Source organism: Fundulus heteroclitus, chromosome 18 (assembly GCF_011125445.2).
Source record: "Fundulus heteroclitus isolate FHET01 chromosome 18, MU-UCD_Fhet_4.1, whole genome shotgun sequence".
Lineage (NCBI taxonomy): Eukaryota > Metazoa > Chordata > Actinopteri > Cyprinodontiformes > Fundulidae > Fundulus > Fundulus heteroclitus.
Genome location: NC_046378.1, coordinates 10,958,069 through 10,983,994, shown reverse-complemented (window position 1 = coordinate 10,983,994; position 25,926 = coordinate 10,958,069). Strand labels below are relative to the sequence as shown.

Sequence of the window (25,926 nt, the reverse complement as noted above, 5' to 3'; positions counted from 1 at the left end):
CACTGAATCAAAAGCAGAGCAGAAAGTAAGAGTCATTGGATCCAAAACAGGAAAAAAAAACACTCTTCAGAAAAGAGAACACAGATTAATTACGCCAATGACAACAACAACAACAAAAAAAGAAAAGCAAAACCACTTTATTTAATATACAAAATGAACAAATAAACGTTACATTTAATCAAGTATGACCTGAGGTGAGAACAGCATATCACCTTCATTATCCTTTACCTTCAGATCACAATGCCAACGCAGCACATTCAAAACAATTGGGATAAAAACAGGCAAGTATACACCAAGGCATCGCTCACAAAATTGTCAGTCCAGAAAAAAAAACAAAAAACATAACCTTTAGAAAATATTGTCCTTTCAGACGCTGTTGAGAGACACCTCCATCCATACAGTGAAGGCAAATGTTGAGCTCCTGTTCCACATAATGTGTAAACAACACATCTGATGCAGTACTGAAGCAGTTAGAAAAAGTATTCCCTCTTTAAATGATTCAAGTTTTTATTTTTTTTTTTACATTTACTTTGTTTCTGCGCCCATACTGTCGTGGTAAAAGCTAATGTTATCGTCTGACCTTAGACGTTAAAGTAGCGCCTGCTTAAGTAACTTTCTTGTGGTTCAGTGATTACATAATGAGCTCTGAAGTAAGATGGGCCATGAGAAAGGTGCATAACATGTGATCCTGAACTTGTGAGGATTTTTGTGAGTGAAATTTGCTAGAAATGTACTTAAAAGTGGAAGTATAAAAAAAAACATCTATTCTCTAAAAATTATCTATAGCAAGCTCAAAATGTACCGCCATTTCCAGCCCCCCCCCCCCCTTTAGTTAAACAGAAGTCACACAGAACGGCAAGACAAAAACACCACATACCAAGGGCTCGGAGTTTTGGGCGAAAAGTGTCATTGACTAAAATAAATATTTCTATAATAAAGTTTAAAAAAAAAACTTTAACAATTTAATCCCCACTTTTCCAAGGCCTTGATATGCGTTCAGCTTTATTTATTGCACCACAAGATAATATTGCATAGGATGTAAGCTGTTACCAGCTCCTCATTGCCCAGCCTTGACACTGCACGTGTAAAAACATTCTCACAAATCTGTGACACACGCATTTTTAAACTGGAACGCTAATTTGCATCTCTCAGTAGTTAGTTTACCATCAATTCAACTGCAAAGGGATGTATATCTTGGCATCTGTGACATGAGTTATTTTTTTTTTTTTTGACACAGCTTCATGTGTAAGTGGGAAAATCGCAGATCCACTTGGGTATGAGCGTTAAAAAAACCCCAAAAAAACAAGAAGGGAAGCAAACTTGCGCTCCATATAAACAGTTGTGCTTGTTGCCTCCCAGAAGATGCGTCTTCAGAGATGGAAAGTCGATGACCTTGTCAGAGTCTAGCAGTCCTGATTTTCGCTGCAAGTGGAAGTTCTCCCAGCCTTGGACAGGAAGAGCTTTCCACTGGGACAGACGCAGACCTCGTAGAGACCCTGAGTGTTTCCAGAAACGCCGCCCTTGCTCAGCGGCAGGCTCGGCATTCGCACCGTCTCCGCATCCAGCACCAGCTGCACAGTGAGGAGGACACGTTCCCGTTCAAATAAGAAGACAAGACACACGGACAACGATGATTAGGAAAGAATGAAGAGATCTCATTCCTAAGCAGCTCCTTCAGGATCTTAGAATCAATACAATGTGACAGAAATCAGGCAGCAGGAGTCAGTTCAAATAAGTATTCAGTCTAGATTGCCACACAGTGTTATTCCCATTAGCAAAATAAATAAAATTGTAAAGGAAACGTTCCACCCTGAAACCTGATTTTTGTCATGGAGCGTTGTTGTTGCCTCATAATGGTCAGATAAACATCTGAGGTGCAAATACTTCATGAAGTTCAGCCAGCTAGCTACACTACAGGGATTAATCAGCCAGAACCGTTTTCCCAGGCCTACTATAGACAGTCACATGGAAACCAAACCACAGCCGAGTCCAAACCCAGGTTCTGTTGGCTCTAAAGGGGAAAGAACTCTCTGAAGCCTGCAGATGAGAGAATAAATGCTCTTTTGTGGAAAAAGATTAAAACATTAAATCCTAAAAAATCCAGAAAACTACTGGTTGAAAGATACTAACATGCAATGCAAAAGTATTCGCACCCTTAAGATTTGTTTCCGATTTTTTTTCCCCTGTTACAATCACAAACCTCAGAGTTTTTGTTATACACCAGAACAAAGTGGCACGTAATTGTGAAGGGAAAGTTGTACGTGATTTTTAAAAAGCATACAAATAAAAGTCTTAAAATAACACGTTTTTTTACTCAGCCCCGCAGTATCTCAGTACTGATCCAGCCGTTCTTTGAAGGCCTCAGAGGTTTGTTAGACAACATTAGTGAGCAAGTTACTTTCTGCAGATGAAGGAACACAGCAGGCAGGTCAGGGATAAAGCGGCGGACCAGTTTTAAAGTTTATCGAATATACTTGGTTGAGCACCTTTAGCTTCCTACAAAGTAACCACTAAGTAGAGCCAAAACATAAATCCACAGATTTCTATTTCTTACTAATTCTGTGCCCCCGTCTACAGCAGAGGCTGCATTTCTGACGTAGACTCGGGGTCTTTGGGGTTGACCAGAACGACGATGTTTTTAACTCTTATCAGGCTGCGCTGGAAAACATTATCAGGTATGGAACGTCAACATGGCTTGGTAACCTCTGTGCACTTCAAATCTAAACTCAATCATCTGGTCCAGACTGCAATCAGGGTCGTGGGGGAGGACTGATTATTCCTCCCTGCAGGCGATTTACGAGGAGTGCGTTGTCAGACTCACACAGAGAGTACGGCCTGATCCCGCATTATGAACTGCTACCTTCTGGCCAGCGGTCTAGAGTGGCCATTTGGAAACCTAATCGACATAAATATTCATTCATCCCTACCTCCATCCGATTAGTCAATAAGATGGGCATATAGTCTGTGGAGGTATGAAGGTTATTTTGATTTCAGGTGATGGTTGTTTGTTGTTGGAATATAAATCGTCTGGGGTATTTTATGTTTTTATTGAACGATATGTGTTTTTGTATCTGCATTTACTGTGGTGTAAGGTGCAATAGGCGTATTTAATGTTTATTTACTGCTGTTTTTTATGGTGGCAGCATTGTCCCTTCTTTACCACATGTAGTCCAACACAAAGCTCCCCCGTGGCAACAATAGATTATAATCTAATCTAATATTATCATGTATATTTTTCCTTCCACTCCATAACTTTGCCTTTTTGTGTTGGTCTTTCACTCAAAATCCCAATTAAATACATCGAGGCTTGTGATTTTTTAACACGGCAAAATGTGGAAACAAAGTTCAAAGGGCCGTGAATAGCTTTGCAAAGTATTTTAAGTTCCAGCGGGGAGCGAATGTGGTGAAGCACGCTCTCTGTGGGCAGAATCTGAGAGGTTTCAGACGCACAGTAACCTGAAAGAGCCGAGCTCCGGTCAAACTGTGCCGGGGCTCCCGGGTGCGGCCGAGGGAGATCATGGAAGCTTAAAGCTGCATGTTCTCAACCGAAATCACGCTGCGTATACACCCCCCCCCTCCGTTTCCTTACCAGCCCCAGGGTTGACTGCAGGATGACGTCCATGTTGGAAGCAGCTTCGATGTTTCCAGCCAGCGCTTTCAGGTGAACTCCTTTGGGTGCGTCTACGGTCACAGAGCGGGTCGGACACTCCAGCCTACGGAAAGACAGCTGAGCTTGAGAAAGGGATCAGCGCCTCCTCATGAACAACACTGACTCTGACATAAAAGATAGTGGTAAAGCAGTGGCTGCAGTGCAGATGTGAGAGGGGAGCTCTGAACATCTCTAATAACGTGACCTGGTATCAAGCAGTATATGCCACAGGTGCGGCGCTCACCTCAGGTCCTTTAAAAGTTCTGACTTCAGCAGCGGCACCTCCACAGAGTGCTGGAACAGAGCTCCCTCTGGACCTGAGGGAACAAACAGGCATCAGGAGATTATCAAAGGATGTAGGGGTGCTCTGCAGGTGGAAGCTCTGGCTTTTTGTTGAATCTTTGCTAATATTTTGTATCAAGATTTGCCAACACTCATTATCTTCAGGGAATGATGCCTGCTGAATGGGGCACTGTATGGGGGGGGGGGGGGCAGGACTGACAGGGGCCCTAAAAAACAAAACTTACATATATTTATGAGCTTTTTTGGATGATTTGGATTTATTTTGTCTCTAACCCCAGTCGGTCGAGGCAGATAATCGTTCATACTGAGCCCGGTTCTGCTGGAGGTTTTCTTTCCTCCCGTTAATGGGGAGTTTTTCTTCCCACTGTCCCTTCATGCTTGCTTAGTATGAGGGATTGCTGCAAAGCCATGGACAATGCAGACGACTCTCCCTGTGGCTCTACGGTTCCCCAGGAGTGAATGCTGCTTGTCGGGACTTTGAAGCAATCAACTGGTTCCCTTATATAGGAAATTTTTGACCAATCTGTATAATCTGACCCCATTGGTATAATATGATTGAACTTGACTTTGGAAAGTGCCTTGAGATGACATGTTTCATGATTTGGCGCTATATAAATAAAATTGAATTGAATTTAATTTAATTAAATTTTTTTGTCATGGGGCAACCCTTTCTGCTGATTGTGAAGCACCATTTGAGCTCGACTTTAAAAGAAAGAAAAAAAAGAAAAGTAAACCCTGAAAAACAGTCTGTCGGCTCACGTCGACTCTGTTAAGTGGGAGCGGCGACGCAAAGAGACAGACAGCACTGAGGGCTCACGCTGACCCCCGGCAGAATGAAGCCATCAGCTGCCCTTCTGTTTAATCAGCCTTCACAGTGTGAGGACAGCGGCGCACCAACATCGTCGCTGAACACGAGACGTTCAGAACACGCAGGGTGGAATGGAATATGGGGAAATAGTTTCCCTCCAGCTATTTGCTATGTAAAAAAAAAAGATGCTCTGTGTGGGTTTTTTTTACGATGCAGCCTACTGGTTCAAATCTCCAGCGGTGCACACGATGGATCTTATGCTCTATGGCACTGGTGCGTTTATGGATGCTAATTCAGTTGAACTGCAGGTCACCAAAAGGCCTTTAACTGTATAGCTTAAAAGCCTGAAAAGAAAAGGTCTGTCTCGACAAAACATTTTAATCTGAGTCATATAGAAATTAAAGGACATTTTCAGGACATTTTCTCTTACATGACTCGCTGAAACCCTAATTTGCCGTTTTGAGAGCTTTAGTTTTCTCTTCGAACATGTTACCGTTCAAAGAAAGAAGCACGCCATGTGGGGTGCTACTTACAAGTAGCTTTATCCTAAAGAGTCTGGTATTGAGTGGGCAATAAAAAAGTCAATTTCTTCAATGGTTTGAATTTTGCCCGTTCTCAATCTCAGACAGTGCTGCATTTTTTTCCACTGAATAGATTTCCTCCATAATGTCCCTCCATTGACTCAGTTTCAGAGTGTCGCTGCTCAGCCCGTTCCATGAGATGACTTTTTTTTTTGCAGGCCATTATCATCACCTTAAGTAGATGTCTATCCTCCATTCTGGTTAAATTTTTACAGTCCTAGGATTAAAGTCTGTGGGTCGTTAGAGGTCTTGTGACTCAATACCTGCTCAAGTATCTCAGCAATATTGTCCCAAAAGGGACGAACTTTTACACACGAACAGAGAATATGGGAGTGATTGGCAGTGATTTGGCCACAATGCCTCCAGCCTAACCTTTTACATTTTTTTAAATACAGTTTTGACAGAACAATACGGGGAAATTATCATCAGTTCCTCTTTTTAGATGGTTCAAAAATGATTCGGTTGGATCTGTTTTATGGCAATTGATAGATAAATAAAATAGTGGGGCCACTGTTTTTATAAACAACATTTTCTTAGCTCTTGATCTTTCTCCATTAACTATAACTATAAAATGCTCAAATTAGAGGTAAAAGTCATATATATATATATATATACACTCACCGGCCACTTTATTAGGTACCCCATGCTAGTAATGAGTTGGACCCCCTTTTGCCTTCAGAACTGCCTCAATTCTTCGTGGCATAGATTCAACAAGGCGCTGGAAGCATTCCTCAGGGAGTTTGGTCCATATTGACATGATGGCATCACACAGTTGCCGCAGATTTGTCGGCTGCACATCCATGATGCGAATCTCCCGTTCCACCACATCCCAAAGATGCTCTATTGGATTGAGATCTGGTGACTGTGGAGGCCATTTGAGTACAGCGAACTCATTGTCATGTTCAAGAAACCAGTCTGAGATGATTCCAGCTTTATGACATCGCGCATTATCCTGCTGAAAGTAGCCATCATGGGTTGGGTACATTGTGGTCATAAAGGGATGGACATGGTCAGCAACAATACTCAGGTAGGCTGTGGCGTTGCAACGATGCTCAATTGGTACCAAGGGGCCCAAAGAGTGCCAAGAAAATATTCCCCACACCATGACACCACCACCACCAGCCTGAACCGTTGATACAAGGCAGGATGGATCCATGCTTTCATGTTGTAGACGCCAAATTCTGACCCTACCATCCGACTGTCGCAGCAGAAATCGAGACTCATCAGACCAGGCAACTTTTTCCAATCTTCTATTGTCCAATTTCGATGAGCTTGTGCAAATTGTAGCCTCAGTTTCCTGTTCTTAGCTGAAAGGAGTGGCACCCAATGTGCCACTTCTGCTGCTGTAGCCCATCTGCCTCAAAGTTCGACGTACTGTGCGTTCAGAGATGCTCTTCTGCCCACCTTGGTTGTAACGGATGGTTATTTGAGTCACTGTTGCCCTTCTATCAGCTCGAATCAGTCTGGCCATTCTCCTCTGACCTCTGGCATCAACAAGGCATTTCCGCCCACAGAACTGCCGCTCACTGGATGTTTTTTCTTTTTCGGACCATTCTCTGTAAACCCTAGAGATGGTTGTGCGTGAAAATCCCAGTAGATTAGCAGTTTCTGAAATACTCAGACCAGCCCTTCTGGCACCAACAATCATGCCACATTCAAAGTCACTCAAATCACCTTTCTTCCCCGTTCTGATGCTCGGTTTGAACTGCAGGAGATTCTCTTGACCATGTCTACATGCCTAAATGCACTGAGTTGCCGCCATGTGATTGGCTGCTTAGAAATTAAGTGTTAACGAGCAGTTGGACAGGTGTACCTAATAAAGTGGCCGGTGAGTGTATATATATATATATATATATATATATATATATATATATATATATATATATATATATATATATATATATATATGTCGTTCAAAACTTTTAGATCAACTTGGGGCAGAATAAAAAGGTGGAAACAGAGGTAAAATTCACAAATATTGTCCAGTATATTTTAAGACTCATTTATTCAAATTGGCTTTTAATACTGACATGCATTTAATGCGCTATTTGTGTGTCTGCCATGTTTTTAGAATCATTTGACGCGTTTGTATTATAATCTGTTTTACTTTTTGTGTCTATATTCTGGTTTATTTTTTGCTGTAAAGCACTTTGGACAACCTTTGGACGTTGTAAAGAATAAATATTGATTGATTTTAATGCACATTTGCCATTTATCCTAAACGACCATGAACACAATCACAAATGTGTTTGTCCTCGGGTTTGTTGGTCGCTGCAGAGCGTTTTTGCCTTCCGACCAAGCCGCTCATGTTGATATCACATCTGCTGTCAGTGTCATCTCCTTCCAAACCGTTCCCTGCCGACAGGTGTGCGCTATGTCCAAAAAAAACTAACTAACAACAACAACAACAACAAAAATACACGTATAGGCATCCACCCACATACCTGTGACTCGGAGTTTGTCGGGACCGATCACAGTCTGCTCGCCATCTGCACTGAACAGCATGTTGTCATTGTGGGAGTTGATGAGCAGGTTCTGAGTGTGTCCCCGAGCCTCTTTTGGACCTGCAACAATAACAGCAAAATACCTGGAGGGGTTTGGCAGTGATACATGAAATACGATCTACCCCGTCCTCTCGTCGTGAGTATTTTTAGACTTTCAGGCGTGAACATTCTGGGAACTTTTGCAGCTCTTTAGAGATGCAACGAGGCGATGTATCGGCCAGAAGTGGACCTATTCAACCTGTGTAAGTCCAAGAGGGAAACGAGTAACCCCATTAGGTTTTTACTGAAAGGTGCCTCATCACGGGTCAATCTCTTTGCCCTTGACTGCATCTGTGTTCACAGCCCTGTGAAAGTGGAATCTACGGAAAGCGGATCCCTCGGTGAGATATTTAACCCGGTGTCCGTGCCTACAACTGTGAACAGACACGCAATCTTCTCTAACAAGCGTTTCAGTTTTATGCTCCCGGGGCTGAAAGCATGCAGGCCGCGCGTTTTACGACTTAACGATCAAGGACACATAAAGGCATCGTGGAACACAGTAATTAGTCGGGTCATTTGCTGGCCTTTTAATCATGACAAAGCATCCTAACGTGGCCATCAGAGGACTATAAAAGATGTACAAATATGACCCACCGCGGGCCCCAAAACCCTGCATGCAAGACAGAACGATCCAGAGGCATGGTCAGAGACAGGAGCAGTGTCTGTAATGGCTTTTAAATGGAAATCTAAGAGATTATAAATTGACAAATGGCCTCTTGTCACAGCTAATGCAGGATGAGGAATCCCTGCAGGACAAGTACATGAGTGACTTTACTGTCTCCCCCATACATCATGCGGATGCGAGGTGTGGCCGCTGGATTGTCTCTGTGTGGACACGCGTCCTCTTACCCACAGACGTCCTCGCCGTGACGTTCCCGTTCTCATCCCGGGCATTGAGGGAAACGTTTTCTGATGAATGCACAACTAGGGAAGAATCCTGAAGGCAGAACAAAAAAAGCTACTTTAAAGCCTCCAGAATAAAATTTAAAAAAAAAATCATAACTCAGATGAACCAATATGACAGAAAAGTTTGACTTTGCCTCCAAAGTGTAACTACTGACAAACTAAAATTAAAAACATGGATCCTACTTGCTGCATGTGACTGATTTACTTTCTCTCTTCTGTCACCATGTGGCCGATCCTGAATTTTTCAGTGTCTAAACCACAAAAAACACCCATTTAATGGTTTAGTTAATTATGCCAGTATTAAATATTTGAAACTGGGCACATAACTTAAAAGTTAATCTTTATGTATCCTTTATACATTAATTTTAAAATAATTTACTTCATCCATAGCTTTCACAGGCTGCAATACACGTTATTTTGAAATTAAAAGCACTACAAAGAACTTCTTAAAAGGGCATGTTGTCTGAATGCTGCCTTTTTTAAATTAAGACACTGAGGACTTATTATTATAAACTTTACAATGTAATAAGAATAAATATGATGTTGGGTAAAGTAAAGTTCGGGTCATGACTAGACTCTCCAGGAGTCTAGTTCATATCTATGGGGTGAGATAACAGTCAATATAAATGTATGCGTAGGTGTCTGAATTTGTAAATGCAAGTCAATAAACATGAATAAATTTCAGATTTGTGTTTGTTCCCTATCAACTCATCAAAATGTGACATCAAAAGTTACAACTTTGCAACAATACATACAAGTAAACATCACAAATTTACGAGTACAAATCTACAACCCCTGATGAAACTCTTACACACCCTACAGTTGGTGGCGCTAATGCACCTGAAAGTTGTTCACCAACCGCCATTAAACAAGAAGAAGAAGAAGAAGCCAAAGAAAACAAAGCTTGTTTCTGTCCCAATTCAGGGGCTGCATCCTTCGAACGACCCGGTCAACGTGGGCCGGGTCTTACGTCAACCGTGAAAAACAGAAGACCAGAAGAGACGAGCTAGCTGAGACGGTCCAGCCTTCACTGGCAGTCCCAACCCTCACCTTATCATTACTGCTGTTGCCTAGCAACTGAGAAAGCAAAGCAGCTATGAAGCCAGAGATGTTTTTGTTGTCACTGGACCGAAAAAACGGACGGTCTGTGAAGGGGCCTTCAATTTAGCCCCGCCCCTGACGGCCAAACGGCACCAGTTTTTGGTGACATTGTAGCTGAAAGGAACTCTGCAGTGACAATGAAAACATCTCATTGAATAAAAGCTGCATCATAAAATGAGAATATCATCATAAGTTTTTACTTTCTAACAATGTTTGACTTTTTAATATCTAAATTTTCAATGACAAATCTCTTTTTTCGATGTCACTGCAAGTGATTTTTCAATGTTTAATTTTTCAGTGTTTGATTTTACAATGCCAAATCTCTTTTCAATGTCGCTGCAAGCTGTCACTGTTTTAGTTCCATAAAAAAAACTGAACCCGAGGATTAATCTCCTCGTCTCCTTGTAGATAACTGTAGAGCAACTCGGTTTCTATTTTCCCTTATGCATATTCATTATGGCCCACAACATTTTGTTTAAAATGTTGCTTTATCGTCTTTTATTATATTCTAATTTATTAATTCAAGCCATTAAGGATACACCGGACTGACCCTTCAAATTGGGGAAAAGCACACATTGGTCAGCTGCATTTGAAGGAGTTATAGAATGATCTGTGAATTTGGGACTGCCTTTGTCGCTGCGCTGTGACGTAATCGGCTTACAAACACATCCTTTGAAGGATGCGGCCCCTGACAGACTTATTCTCACACATGAAACATCTGATAACACACCATTACTGCCACCAACTGAGTGTTTCATCAGGGGTTGTAGATTTGTATTTGTAAATTTGTGATTCATAAATTTGTGATTTGTACTTGTAATGTTGCAAAGTTGTAACTTTGTAACTTGAATTTCTAACTTCTAAACTTGTATTCTCACAGACGATACATTCGATGTCACGTTTGTGTGAGTTGACACCAAGGACCAAATACAAATCTTACATTTATTAACGTTTATGGTCTTACATTTACAAACTCAGAAAACCACACATATGTTTTTATTGATCTTAGCTTACACCATACAATTCTACTATTACAGCAAATTTTCTGTCTTATTTGCTAATAATTTCCTCATATTTTTTCCATTTATACGAGGAAACAGCCCCAAAGAGAGGAATCACACTGCCCATCTATCACTGTATGAGAGAAGCCTGTCTCTGTACTTCACCCTCACTACCCTCATCCTCGTCTTCATTCTCGCTCTCATCCTCATCACCCTTATGTTCTCATGTTCTCTGGGCAAATATTCTTGCAGCTTGTCATCTTGATCGCTGCCTAATTCCAATCCATCTTCACTAAGCTCAACTGGAAGTGCAATTTCCCATTTCTTCCTTGAAGGTGCATTGAATAAGGCTAAATTGTTCTGTACATAGGGGAACGTGAATGGAAATCATAACGAAATCAGACATAGTTCCACATCCAATGCATTGCAAAAGTGTCTATCCCCCTTGTCGGTTTTCATGTTCTGAAAACCTTGAAGCCGGTATTAAACATACTTTTCTTCACGCCCACAGTTTTGAGTGAAACATTTTGCTTTTTTATTGGTCTGATGTGTTTATGTTATGATCATTCCTTGTTATGTTCATTTATGGTGCAAATGTGCAACAACACTTGAAATATACTGTATATATATATATATATATATATATATATATATATATATATATATATATATAATCTCAGAAGATCTTGGCGTTTCATCATCACTCTCAGTCGGAATCTCTGCCCCAGTTTATGAACCATTCCTTTAAAAGCACCTTTAAAAAAGGGTTTTTAAATCCTCAAACACCATTTGATCTTATACTCATGAGTATGGGGTTCCCTTCCTGGTAATGCTGTGTTTGAAACCTCTGTTTATGTTTGCAATCTGGCTTCATATTTGAACAACTCATTTTGGCACTTTGCAGCTGTATCTTTAATCTGGAATCATTCATCGTTTCTTGATGGACTAAATTCTAATTTTTTTCCCAGAACGGAGCAACACTCTGTCTCTTTAATGCTGACTGTCTAACAATGATCATTCAGTACCCTCACAGAAGAGTGCATTAACATGTCAAGCATCCAATAAATTGGCCAAGATTACAGCTATGACATATTAACTCAGAAATGGTTTCTTTTTAAACTCCCTTCCTATTATTTTACAGAAATGTGGCACAATGTAAAAAATGGCAGCCGGTAATTTGTATCCGCAGACAAAAACATAAAGTGTTGACATAAAGCAGCCCGGCATTAAATCACTTCTGTGCCGCTGCGAGGAATACGCTTAGATAAAAATGATCCAAGTAGCAAACTTTTCACACAAAAGACAAAGGACAACAACGCGAGTCACCGAGTCTCATTAGATAGCTGTATAATACATTAGAGAATGGGCCCATCCATAAATGAGGGATGTGTTGCCTTTTTTAATGAGAGCCATGAAATTAAAAAAAAAAAAAAAACGGCTTTAAAAATTGCTGCTATGAGCAAGAAAAGCCATAACATGCAAACAACTGCAGCAAAGTGTTCCCATCTGCTGCTAGGAGGCAGGCCATAAACTACTCCCCACCACAAATATCCCTGAGGTTAATGGGGAGCTGAGCGCTTCGCCATGTGCACTGCGTGGGACTGCCAAATCCAGTTTGTTCTGACATGTTCCCCCCCACAAGAAAAAAAAAAAAAAGCAGAACTGCAGTGAGAAATATGCAGCGCGCCGACTACATGATAGACAATATCTGCCTGAATGTCTGCAGATTAAGATGATAGCGGGGCACATGCAATCCGCACACATTTCCAACTCACACACTCCAGTTTAACGTTTGGTAAACAGGATGAAATAATGGGCAAGGCTGTCTGGCTGCTAGGCTGAGCAAACAGCAGTTTGACGATTAATTGGAAGGCAGAAGGTGGAGTGGATGGGAGTGGGGGGTGGGGGGGTGGGGGGGTTTAGAGACCAGACAACAAGGAGGAATGTGGGAAGAAGAGGGAGATAAAGTGAGTGTTTATGATGATCTTACTTCTCTGGAGTGAATCTCTTGAGCATAGACCGGGAAGAGGAACTCAGACTCGCCCTCTTCCAGCTTTACTCCATCAGAGTGTACTTGTAGGAGTCCCATCCCTTCCTAGAAAAAAGGGCATCATTAAAAATACATATAGCAACATAAAATAGGCCTACGCTCAGCTTAAATAATCATGTTTGCTATCTTGATTGCTGTGATATGTCTTGTAAGACTTAACAAAAAGGTGAGCTGGGCTCATAGGCAGGCTCCTAAATAAATAGCCTGTCTATAAATACACGCGTATGCATGTGTGTGTGTGTGTGAGCCTGTTTGGTGCATCTCTGTCTCTGCATAAATCCACAGTTGCCATCTGGACCTGAGACAGAAAGCTGAAAACACTCCCTGAAATAGCCTTTCCACCGTCCTCCCCAAACAGCCCAGTGCCAGCTATCAGGGGGAAAAATACCTCTATGTGCGTGTAATGTTAGCGGGACCACGACAGGGGCATAACCCGGACGGTGTCGTGTGTATTCTAGAGAAAGCAGTGAAAGCCGGAGAAAGCGTGAGTAGTGCGCACCGCGTTGAACCACATCACCCGGAGGATCCAGATGGTGAGGGCAAAGTTGACCACCAGGATGACGATGAGCAGCAGCACGAACAGGTAGAGGCAGCGCTTCCTCCAGCCGTAGATGCCGATCTTGTAGACGTGGTCGGCTGCGGGCCGGGGCGAGCTGCTGCCCTGGGTGGTGGTGACGTACTGCTCCCGAACCATCTGTTGGGTGGACGCAGCACATGCTGACAGCAGGTACACAGGCGAGGACAACAGAGGCGCGACGCTCAGGTCGAACACGGCATGCCACAGCATCGGCGTGTTTGTCAGGGAACCAAAGAGTCAGCAGGCCATTATGGAGAGAAACTTTACCTACCTCCTAAAAAAAAAATACTCTCTAACTAACTAGTGACTACAGTTAAAAGTATTCAGACTGCCTGAACCGCTTCACATTTTGCCATGATCCACCCTTCAACCTTTAATGGATGTTTTCTGACATAAACACATCACTCAGATGTGAAATAAAAATTATATATTTTTTTACAAATATTGGTATATAGGTGTATTCTACCAACTGCCTTCAGAAGTTAGCTAATAAGTAACGAGAGTCTAATCTGATCTTTGTATAAATCCAGCTGTGAAGGCCCCTGCAGTTTGTTAGAGAACGTCACTGAAGAAAAAGCACCATGAAGACCAAGGGGCACAGCAGACAGGTCAGGGATAAAATTGTGGAGAAATTTAAAGCAGTCATAGGTTATAAACAACATTAGAGGCTTTCATGCTCCCGCACAGCTCTGTTCAATCCATCATCTGAAATGGAAAGGGTATGGCACCACTGCAAACCTACCAAGACATGACCGCCCATCTAAGCTGACCTAAACTGACAGGCTCACGGAAGAAGACCTGTCATCAGAAAAAGTGGCCAAAGGCCACTGGCAACTTCGTGAGGAAGACAAATATTAGCGGTACGTGCCACAAAGCTGGTGTTCTTTAGGCAAGGCAATTTTATTTGTATAGCGCATTTAAGTAGGAGGACAACGCAAAGTGCTTTATATGATTAAAACATAGGAGAATAAAAAATGAATACAAACAAGTTGGAGTAAAATGTAGAAAAACTGAAACAAATTAAAACATGGGAAAATGGGACTTTGATGCAATCAACTGGGTTCCCTTATATAGGACATTTTTTGACCAATCTGTATAATCTGACCCAATCTGTATAATCTGATTGAGTTTGACTTTGTAAAGTGCCTTGAGATGACATGTTTCATGAATTGGTGTCATATAAATAAAATTGAATTGAATTGAAAATGGAAACTAAAACAAATTTTAATGATTTTATAAACAGTCGGACTACATATTTAAACTGATGATGTTTCAGTTAACAGTTTAAGTTTCAGTCAAAGGCAGTCCTAAACACACGTGTATAACACACCTGAGTTACATAATCAGGTCATCAGCAGGACTCTGGAGAACCTGACTGCAGACTGAGGAGCTGATTCAGCCGTTTGACTCAGGTGTGTTGGACCAGGGACACATCTAAAAGTTCCAGGACACTGGACCTCGGGGACTGGAGTTGAAGACTATGACATAAAATCCAATTAAAACAATATTGAAGTATCTAGTTGACTTCTTAGTGGTTTACATACAAGGTACTGCAGCTTTTTCTAGACCCTAGCACTTTGTCTTTTCCCTTTCACTTATCCATTTATCTTTGTTGCGATGCGCAATACACCATCACTTCTGGCAGCCAGGACTGAACAGGGTCAAAGCAAAAAATAAATAAAATGTGCAGGACTTTCAGAAGGTGAGGGGATAAACTTAGTCAAATAAGTACATCTCACTAACATCATTTGCAAATGTACTGAACATGGTACAAACGCAAACCTGGTTGTCTCCTTCAAACAACACAGCAGACAAGGGGAACATAATCAGAGAAAGAGCCAAGAGACATGTTGCACTGCAAAAACTGAATTAAAAATAAGTAAAAATTTCTTGAAATTAGTGTATTTGTCCTTAATTTGAGCAGGTAAATAAGATGATATGCCAATGGAATGAGTATTGTTTACACCTAAAAGAAGATAATTAGGTAAACTACACTTGAAATAAGATGATGGAGATGAGTTGCTCCTATTTTAAGTGCAAAAATCTTATTCCATTGGCAGATCATGTAAACTTGCTGCTCAAATCAAGGACAAAAACACAAATTTCAAGAAAACTTTACTTATTTTTAGTCGTGTTTTTGCAGTGTGGTAACTCTGGACCAGTAGCGACACTTGAAAACTTGTGTTCACTGGTGTTCCCATTTGATTTTGGGGGGGGGGGGGGGGGGTTAAGGTGTTTGGGAACAGAAAACAGGCAAAACCTTCAACCTCTGGGTGTGCAAAGCTGGTGAAGAAATTCCCCCAAAGACCTGCGGCTGTATCTGCAGCTGAAGGATGTTCTATAAAGTCTCGAGTCAGTGGGCTGAAACCAATCTTATTTCACAACTTAGTACAGAACTGGTGCATTTCTTTACAAAGTAACATAACTTATATGAATATGATCAGTACAACCTACAATACTGGAAATGACTGAGCTTCAAAACCTGGCAGAAGTCTTTTGCCAATCTCTGAAAATATTTAAACTCATTTTAACGGAACTGTCAGATCCATGTGAACGTCTTTCTTCTCATTTATAAATGTTTAGTATTGCTGTTTCAGGGCGATCTGATCTTCCTCCTTCACCCAAGTGTGGTGACATAGTTAAAATCCAGAGAAAGGAAAAACACAAGTCGGCTGATTTGTGTTTTCAATATTGAGCAAAGGCCTCATGAGGTCGAACTTGACAGCATGTTGGCCAGATAAACTAGTTTTTGTTTTTTATTTTTGTTGCCGTCAGCAAAGATTGCAAATCAAATGGCAACTCAATGCATTTAGGCATGTAGACATGTCCAAGACGGTCTGCTGCAGTTCAAACCGAGCATCAGAACGGGGTAGAAAGGTGATTTAAGTGTCATGGTTGTTGGTGCCAGACGGGCACTATGAGGAATGTGTCCAGTACCTTGTTGAATCTATGGCACAAAGGATTAAGGCAGTTCTACAAGCAAAAGGGGTTTCCAACCCAGCACTAGCAGGGTGTACCTAATAAAGTGGCCGGTGAATGTATGGTGTAATAATGTAAACAAACAGATCTTATTTTCCATCACAACCAAAATCATGTGTCCAAATGTTTTCCTCCTGTCTGCAGCATCACAAGGACTGCAAGTTTTACACCCATCAAAATAATCCCCTCTACAGAAATGTGCTGCGCTCTTGGAAATGTCCCATCTGCTGTTCAGGGGTTTTCCCCCAGCAAGGCGGCTTTTAGGGGATGATTTGAGAGAGAGGGGCATCTCTGGCCCGAAGACACAGAAGCTTAAAATGCTTAAAATTAGATGAAAACTTGATGCTGAGAAACATTTTTTGTTGTTGTTTTGAAGCAAGTCAATAATTCCCAACGTTTTTAAAAAATACTACAATTGAATCCTTTGAAAAATATATTAGTTCTTTAAAAGATCTATTTAGCTGCAGTGGCATATTTAAAATGTGTATAAATAATTTTCTGAGCTGGCCTTAGTTCTGTAAAATCAGTTCATTTGCTTTCAACAAGGAAAGTCCGCCCACTTTTCACCTTTGATTTCATTTAGCCTCAGATATTTATCTACATAATTATCAACAGACAGAAAACCTCAGAGACTTTGCACAGCATTAATAGATAATGCAAGCATACACACAGGTATTTTCTCTGTATGCTTCTGACAAACTTTAGAAAAGTGGACGTGGAAATCTGACTTTTTGCAGAAGCTTTACTTTCAGACCAGATCTTTGCAGACGGCATTTCCTATGATGAACTAAAACAACATTTTGCAGACGATGCGCCTGAGATTTCCAGAACACGCCAGGCCTGTCATCCCCAACTGTTTGCCTAATAGATGGCTTTCAAAGGGCTTACGTATGTGCTCTGAATACATTCTCTGGGGTTTTTCTGATTAGGAAATGACAAGGCACACCTTAGACTGATTTACAACGCTGCTCCCAGCCAGAAGGATATTTTTTCCGCCTCTTTTTCTTTAAATGTAAAAATTAGTCAGACCATATTTTTCTTTCGTAGTCGCAAGGAGAGCCTGTTGCTGAGTTTTGAGAGCGATGGATTCTCAGCACCACCAAACAAGATTGCCCCGGTGGATTTCAAGCCCCGTCGTCTTATTTCAGGTTCACTTGCGACCTTTTCTTCTACGTCGTTATTTGTTTTTCCGATGTGTCTCCTTTGACGTTCGAGTAAGCCTCATTTGTTTGCGAGATTACTTTTTCTAAGGTTCACAATTTTGTTTCCAAAGTCAAAATTGAGTCACCCAGCGGGACATTCAGAGGCTAGGTCCCTGAGACCAGGGGCCGGTCCTAGGGGGACCTTCCCCCTCCGAACACCGCTGGCAGCTTCACAGTTAGGAGTATGGCAATTGCATCTGCTAACATCCAAATTCAGTGAGAGAGAGAGGTGACACAGCAGTCTAAATTTGGACCAAAGTAAGGAGTCCTCTTATCAGTTCTGTTTTGGCGGTTCAGTTCTGGCCACGCCGACTGATCAAAGGTGGTCCACTTTTACACTCTTTTTTTTCCTCTCTCCAAAGTTTCTTCTAAAGTTGGCCCAGATATTTAGGACAAAATTGAGTGCACCATCTTGCGTTGAAATTTCAGAAAGAGAAGAGAAGGTTTCAGTCCTGCAATAACACTCTGAAAGATTATTCTCATCTTCCTTTGGTATTTTTCTTTAAATAGTTGTTAAATTGAAATTATATTATGTTTTGTTTTTATTTCTTCACATAATTAATTAGTAACATAGTTTTGTGGGATTACATATAGGTTCATCCTTGATTGTATTGGCAAATATTTCAAAAATATATCAAATTTCCTGCTGCCGTGTCAACATCGTGATCTCCAAAAGAAATGTGCTTTTATGATATAGAAATCTCTTTGTTATTGCAAAGAATGCGATAAGCTGGCTCCCCAATTGAGAACCAGAACCCACCCTTCAGATTGATTATCCTCAGACGCAACACTGATGAGAATGTATAATGCTAAAATCTAATTAACGAGCCGTATCATCTGCTACTGTATTAAAACCAGAGACAGCTTCTACAATTGGTTGTGGCAGCTTTAACCTTACAGTCATGGTGATTGATAGCAATGATGCAGATATCCTGCATAATAGCTGAATCCTCCTGTTTGTTTAGACAATCAATGCATCTGATAGGGTTTAGGTTGAAATTGTTTATGATAATAATAATAATAACACTTTTTTATTTACAGAACAAGCAGCAATAAAGATAAAACAACAAACAATAAAAGTTACTGCGAGCCGACAGCCACAGAGAGTATGCACTTTAGAACAGATGGGTTTTGAGTTTAGACTTGAGCTGGTAGAGGGTGTCGGGTGGGTGGGTGTTTAATGAATCTGCTGCCATCTTTATCCCAAAAACTGGAGTTTACGCATAAAAGAACAACAACATGCACCAGAGAGATTGATCATTTTCCATTGAGAAATCTTTCCTGGAGCTGCGGTCTCGGCTCGAGTTACTGAATGCAGCAACCCCAGTGAATTTTCTTATGTGACACCAAGTTTCCATTACTGCAGAATTTAAGCACACAATGTTTATTTCCAGTATATTGCCCAGCCTTTCAGCTTGGCTTTATAAATGCACCCTGCCTAATGACACATCTACATAATGCTTTGCTCACACAGTGTGCAGTCTGTAATTCATGAGCCCGGAGCTCGTGCACTGTGGCTTTGTGTGAGCGGTGCCAACAGAGAACTTTACAGAATTTCCAGCACGTTTGGAAAAAAAAAAAAAAAACAGGGTGAACGAAAACGCAACTTAATACAGAACAGAAGCGCTAGTTTCTGCCTACACGGTATCAACTGGACGACTGTCAACGCACAGAGCCTGGCAGAAGTATTCATACCCCTTCAACTTTAGCATTACTTTTGTAACCTTACAACCACAGTCCTAAACATGTGACATCATAATTTAATTTGATAGAGGATCAAATAAAGTAGTGCAAGACTGTGAAGTGGAAGGATAACCATACAAAGGTTTTAACGCTGGCGTACAAACAGCATTACGAGGAGCAGAGAGCACACCAAAAACGCCTAAACTATCAGACCAGGCAAGGAAAGCAGAAATCAAACAGCCAAGAAGCCTATGGAAACTCTGGAGGAGCAGCAGAGATCCACGGCTCAGGTAGATCTCTGCAGAACCAAAAATCTAACTTTTTGGCCTACATACAAAACACAACGTGCGGCGGAAGAGTATCATCTTGGAAACATCATCCAAAGTGCAACATGTGGTAGTGGCAGCATCATGCTGTGGGGATGATGTTCTTTACCTGGATAATGGAAACCTGGTCAGATTTGATGGGGAAACGGATACACATAAATACAGGGCTAGTTAGCTCTGAAACCGGAGACAGGTGTTCACCCTTCAACAGGACCGTATACAAACAGCCAGAGCTAAAATGACATGATCCCAGTCAAAGTGCAGACCTATAAATTCAACTGAGAATCTATGGCAACACTTTGATACTCACCACTGCTCTTCAACCAGATGGAGCTCGAGTTAAGCTGGATATTATTGGATACAAGGAAACTATGTTTCCAAAGAAAATAATGTATCATTTGTTTCCTTCCACTTCACAATTATGCACTCAAACTAATGCACTCCTTTTTGTTGGTCTATCACAGGGGTCTCCAACAGGAGGCTCCAGAGCCACAATGGCTCTTAATAACGTAAAATGACAAAGAAGAAGCTAATGTTTTTCAATACAGACAAAATAAAAAATGCTGTTTTTCTCTGAACCTCCATTCATCACACTAAAAGTACCAGTAGCACATTTTTATGATCTATTTTTCTTCTCATTAGGTTGGAAACTCAGTGCTTTTTTTAAACAATATTTTCCACAAATTCCAGCCTCCCATAGAAGAAAACGTACCTATTCTCTTTATGCAAAGGTTTTCAAATCTAAAAATAGAAACAAAATGGAGGTTCTTTAAAATCGACAACACCTTTTCTGTGATAGATATTTATCAAAAATAAAAAAAATTCTAAGTTGTCTTTAGTCAAAACGTAACATTTGCTGCTCTGAATGAGCTTGATTTAGCTGGACTTGGAGCAACAACTGCTCTTTTGGATTGTATCCGTCACATAAAATCCCAATGAAAAACTGGAATGTATGGTTTTAAAGTGGAAAAATGTGGAAAGGTTTTAGAAGATGAATGTTTTAATATGCTTTGTCTTGAATCACAGTGAGATTAAAGTTACAGAAGTTACGAGACTGGTTTTCAGCGCACAGGTCACACGAGGCCAGATCAGGCCTGGACGGCAGACCCTCAGAGCGAGATCCCGGTCGGCACATTCTGACCGTCTGACAGCGACAACAGGGAACCTCAGGCTGAGATTTCACCAAGACAAGGCAAGTGTGTGCCCGAGCGCCCAAAAGCCTGACAGAGCTGCAGTGAAAGAGGAGCTCTGTCAGTTTCTATTGATAGCGCTGGAAAAATTAGCCAAAAAATAGCTGCAGAGAACATTGCTGTCACTGAGGAGAAAAAGCTGGGGGAAAACACTGTCAGGTTTGGATTAATATAAGTCAACAAAACACCCAGAAAAGGCAGAAAACACAGACATAATATTCAGCAGTTCTTTAGAGCCGCCGTTTCCGCCCTTCTTTAAGGAAACGGAACAAAGAGGAGTTGTCTCAGCGGCGTGTCTTAACACAGCTAGGCTGATTTACATACAGGACAGATGTTGGGACTCACTGTCACAGCTAAGGTGTTCTCCATCATTTTAAAACTGCCAACTCGCAACCTAAAAAGTAATTCTTCCCCACCAGGAACAGATGCTCACCGGGGGGAAATCGTCTTTCTGTGGGCCCCATGGGCCGACGGTGATACTGGGGGAAGCCGAATTAACATGCAGTGGCAAACTGTACAAACAGTCTAAAATAAGTTTCTGTAAATAATGAAGGTAAACATCTTTTTTTTTTTTTCTTCAGCCGCACAGTCAGGGCTGAGGGATAAAAGCAAAGAAGCTGACTCCCGGCTCTCTGAGGGCCAGCTTGTCTCTCTCTCCGCCTGCAGTAAACACTGGGAGAGGGTGCGTTAAAGGCATAAAAGGCGCAAAAAGTGTTTCTATGACCAAATCTGCATCTCCACAGGACCTGTCACATGCCCTGCAAGCTTAGCAGTGATGAATAGCCCCTCTTTCACCGACAAATAAATGAGTGTTGCCAGCAAATAGGAGGAAAAATGACTAAGAAATCTTGACGGGGGGTGAATGCAAGCAAGGCTCTCGATAAGGAATAAGTTATGTGGAAATGCTAATTTTTTTTTCTGGCATGTATCTCACCTCGTTAATATTTTTCCGTCATTTCTCTGCGAATGATTCAGGTTTAGAGGGAGAGGCGCAGTGAAAACAGAGAGTTTGCCCATCGTCTGCTGGTTTTGTGAACATGGATCGATTCAAGTTTAAATGTTGGCCATTTCAAGAGATCTTCACTCAGGCTTGAAAGAGAAGAAAGCTTTCCCAATTAAACCCATTTCCAATATCCCCGCGCTACATCTATTAACAACGGCAGGCTTTGTGTCCTCACACCTGATCAGGAACCTTTAAGAGAATGAGCTCTTTCTTTGTTCATTATGATGGTTAATGAATTTTGCCGTAATCCAGTGTAATTACTTTAAATGAACACATTAAGAGGCCCCTGTGCCTTAAGCTGCTGAGGGGAAAAGAAAAAAGGAGGAGGCAGCTTTAAGGTTGGATCTTTTTGATGCGCCCTTCAGCTCCACCTTCAGCTCCACTTTCAGCGCCGCCACCAGTCTTTCAACCACAGGCTGATCCCTCCATAGCAACCCAAACAAACACTCCCTGAAGAGCCCCGATGCCAGACTGTCAGGAATACCCCAGTGTGTACTGTGTTTAACATAAACGCTCAGCCTTTCTGAGTTAGTTTTAAAGTCAAACATAAAGGGTTGAAAATGTGTTGATCTTAACTGAGAGACATTTTTTTTTATTATTTTTCAATCTGTTTAAGATAAAAGATGGCCAGTGCAGCACAGACATGGCATGGTTCTCAAGCTGTATACTGGGTTTGCCCTTAGCGCTACTAGTTGTGATCAACCATTCACAAGATAAAGCCAAAGCTAACCAACAACAATGGTCTGTGCTTCAAACAGAAACTGAAATGTAAAGTCTACAAACATCCAGCAACCACGCTGTTTCGGGGGATTTCCTCAGAAATGTCAATTTCTCAGTACAATTTAAACCTATTCCAACTTTTAGTCAGAAAACCAGGGCTAGCTCTGTGCTAACCGGCAAGCTAACAACTATTAGCAATAGAAGCTAACACATTGCTTTCTTACACAAAACAAACATGTTCACTATCAGAGATTGTACAAACTTGTGTGTATGTGAAAGACAGCAAATAATCAGCTTTAAACTGATTATTTGCATTAGGTACAGGCAACAAACTTTACATCTGATTGAAATGGGGGCACTTAGAGATAGCTACAGTAATAAACTTTATTACTGTAGCTATCTCTAAGTGCCCCCATTTCAATCAGATGTAAAGTTTGTTGCCTGTACCTAAATTGTAGCAGTTTCCAAAATTGTGCTTAAATTTTAATTCCTTTCTATGTTATCATTTGAAAACATTGTTTTACACTCTGCTGCCATTCATTTTAGTTTCAGTCCCTGTTTGAGCCATCTGTCCAAGAAATATGACAGATTATGGCCCATGCTTCAAGTAAAATAACTTTGATAGTTATTATTTATCGGAGTCGTATAACTACATTTACTAAAAGCAGCCTATGAGTGGCTTCAAACCAATGGTTGGCAAAGCAGGTAGGAAATGTCGCCAGGGTGGGATTGTGGTCATTGTAAATCAAAATGTCTGTAGACCGCACCATTTCAGACCAAACGTTTCCTGTGGAAAATGACCAGAGATCTAAATGGCATAGGGGCGAAAATTATCATTTCCCTTACATTTTAACCACGGAAAGAAACCCTCCGACCTTCCTGCTTGGTATTTTTGCTTCAGGCGACTTTTCTCTTCATTCTTCCAGGTTTGAGCTTGAAGTAAAGCAAGAAATTCACTAGTGAATTGCATCACATAGAGTCACAATAGGTGTCATCTTCTTTTGTTTTTGATAGAAAAAAAAGAATGTCTTTTTTATTTAAATGTCTTTTAGTAAAGTAGTACTTGTACTTTAATTCTTACTTTTTAGAAAACACTTGAGAACCAGTTGTGTCAAACTCCTGACCTGAAGGGCCAGTGTCCAGGAGCTTTGTCCCAAGTCCAGCACACCTGAATCAAAGGACCCTCTCATGCACCCAGGTTCTACAGAGTCCTGCTAACGACCTCATTATGTGAAACTGGAGTGTTGGACTTTAGACACATCTAAAAGTCACCGGCCCTCGAAGACTTGACACCTGTGCTCTGAGCTGTTGTATTTGGCCTCCGGATGAGAGGAAACACCTGAACTGAGGGGATCACTACACATTCACAGGTCCAGGCTGTGATCCAGATTTCCAAATGAGTTAAAACGACCCGATCGTGCGCTAGACATTTTGTCTAGTTCGGGGATTCTGAATGTGTTTGGGAAGGGAAAATCCTCAGAGGATCTCTGAGCGCTGGGCTAAAGGTGAGCGCTCTGTGGCTACCCTGAGTAGCTGGTCGGTGTCATATACTCTCCTCTGATGCCTCCATTTCTAAAAATAGGACACAAGTGTTGTGAACTATATTTAAAAAAAAAAGAGCAGCACAGTCTACACATGCAGAAGCTTTATCTGTAATTAATAACCAGCAAGTGTACAACTACAGCTTACATACTGATATAAGGTCTCACAGTGGAGTTCTTTAAGAGTTATTTTTGGGTTTTACTTCTGTTGGCCATGTATGGTCAAACCGCTCGCAGCCGCTTCACTAAAAAACCTACTTTCCAAAAGCCCAGGAAACCTCTGCGTGGAACGGAAAGTTATCAGCGCAACACATAACACCCTAGGGTGGACGAAAACTTCCAACTGTGCCCATTAGGTTAAAGGCCAGCGCTGTAAACCCCTCAAAGTTCATCTTAAGAGGAGGCACACTTGACAAATGAAGGGGAGAAAGAAAAGAAATCCAAGCTACTCACGGCGGCGTGTCGAAGCACACAGCGGTCCCCTTTTTTCCAAAGCAGCAGCGAGCAGATCCTGAGCTGCTCCCAGCAGCTTGAGAGGCAACAGCGAGAGGCTCCTCACACGTCTGTCAGCCGCTCAACAGCTGCGTGCCATAAATCCAGAGCTGGGAGAAGCATCCGGGCTGATCACCGCGAGACGGCGCTCCCACTCTGGCTCTGTCCTCCAGACATTTAAACATCACCATCAGTGGGGGTCTGAGTGAGAGAGGGAGAGACAGAAATGGAAAGAGGAGGAGAGGGCAGAGCTTCAATCACTCACTCACTCACACACACACACACACACACACACACACACACACAGAGCCATCCACGGTGAACAAAGGCAGCTGTTTTTCATGCACTGAGTCACTTTCACTGCCCAGCTCAGTGCCTGATGTAGTACCTTCTAATCTGAGACTTCACTCGTGGCTCCCAACATGAAGCTGGGCTTTCAGATTGCTCTGCTGGGTGACAGTCAGTGGGACGTGCGGGTTTAAGGGAGCACATACGAGGAATTTGGCTACAATAACGGAAATTCTTGCAAAGCTATTTAAATACATTTGAAGCCCCTTTTTTTTTTTTTTCACCCCAGCCCCATCACTGTCTGCAAGAGCAAACTTCTAGAACAAATTGATGATAAAAATCCATCCATCCATCCTAATTCCACCGTGCAAAACATGATAAAACCCCTAAAACATGACAACTTTGTGTCTCATAAAACATTTACTGTTGTTTTGTTTCTGAGTAATCTAGTTCGGCCGACGCCTGCAGTATCAACTAAACTAGAATAGTAATGTCGTATAGTATTTAGTGAATTAAGGTAAAGCGGTGATAGTGACGGTCACGTTTCTAGGCATCCTTTGTGCGTAAAACAGCTTAAATGAATCCAACCTTAATTATGCCGGAGCACAATTTTACACAGAAAATTGGAGAGAAATCCAGCCTTTAATAAAAACACATTCATTCAACAGAGAAAACTCTGCAGTGGCTCAATAATTGGTGCACCTTAAAAACTCTTTAATTTAAAATAAAGCCTTTATAAATAAATTATATTTAACTTTTTTGTTAAAGTTGATCAGACTAACAAAAACTAACAATTAGTAATTTCTTATTTAATTCCTTTCCCCTGGGGTATAAATGACACAGGCAGAATTCTGTTAGCCACTGGCCGACATACAGTATGTCCCGCCATCTAAAATGTAGACATGTGGAGTCTGGAATAAAGTTAAGCTTTTTGCCAACAAACACTCCAGGTTGGTCTGGCATGAAACAATGGATGAACATGT

General features: G+C 41.5%; 1 protein-coding gene across 2 annotated transcripts; it reads right to left on the bottom strand.

Moving 5' to 3' along the window:
• Positions 1–117: 117 nt before the first annotated feature.
• Positions 118–24,815, bottom strand: sgcg (sarcoglycan, gamma). Of its 2 annotated transcripts, none has more exons than XM_012850155.3 (8): positions 24,617–24,815; positions 13,442–13,636; positions 12,883–12,987; positions 8,734–8,821; positions 7,786–7,905; positions 3,894–3,966; positions 3,590–3,713; positions 118–1,571 (listed from the first exon to the last, which is right to left on the bottom strand). In XM_012850155.3, exons 2-8 carry the CDS (start codon positions 13,634–13,636, stop codon positions 1,404–1,406), a joined length of 873 nt encoding a protein of 290 aa, XP_012705609.2. In that variant the 5' UTR covers positions 24,617–24,815; the 3' UTR covers positions 118–1,403. The 2 variants fall into 2 exon arrangements, with proteins under 2 accessions (XP_012705609.2, XP_036005557.1); XM_036149664.1 differs by lacking the exon at positions 24,617–24,815 and adding an exon at positions 14,850–14,866.
• Between the last annotated feature and the right edge of the window lie 1,111 nt (positions 24,816–25,926).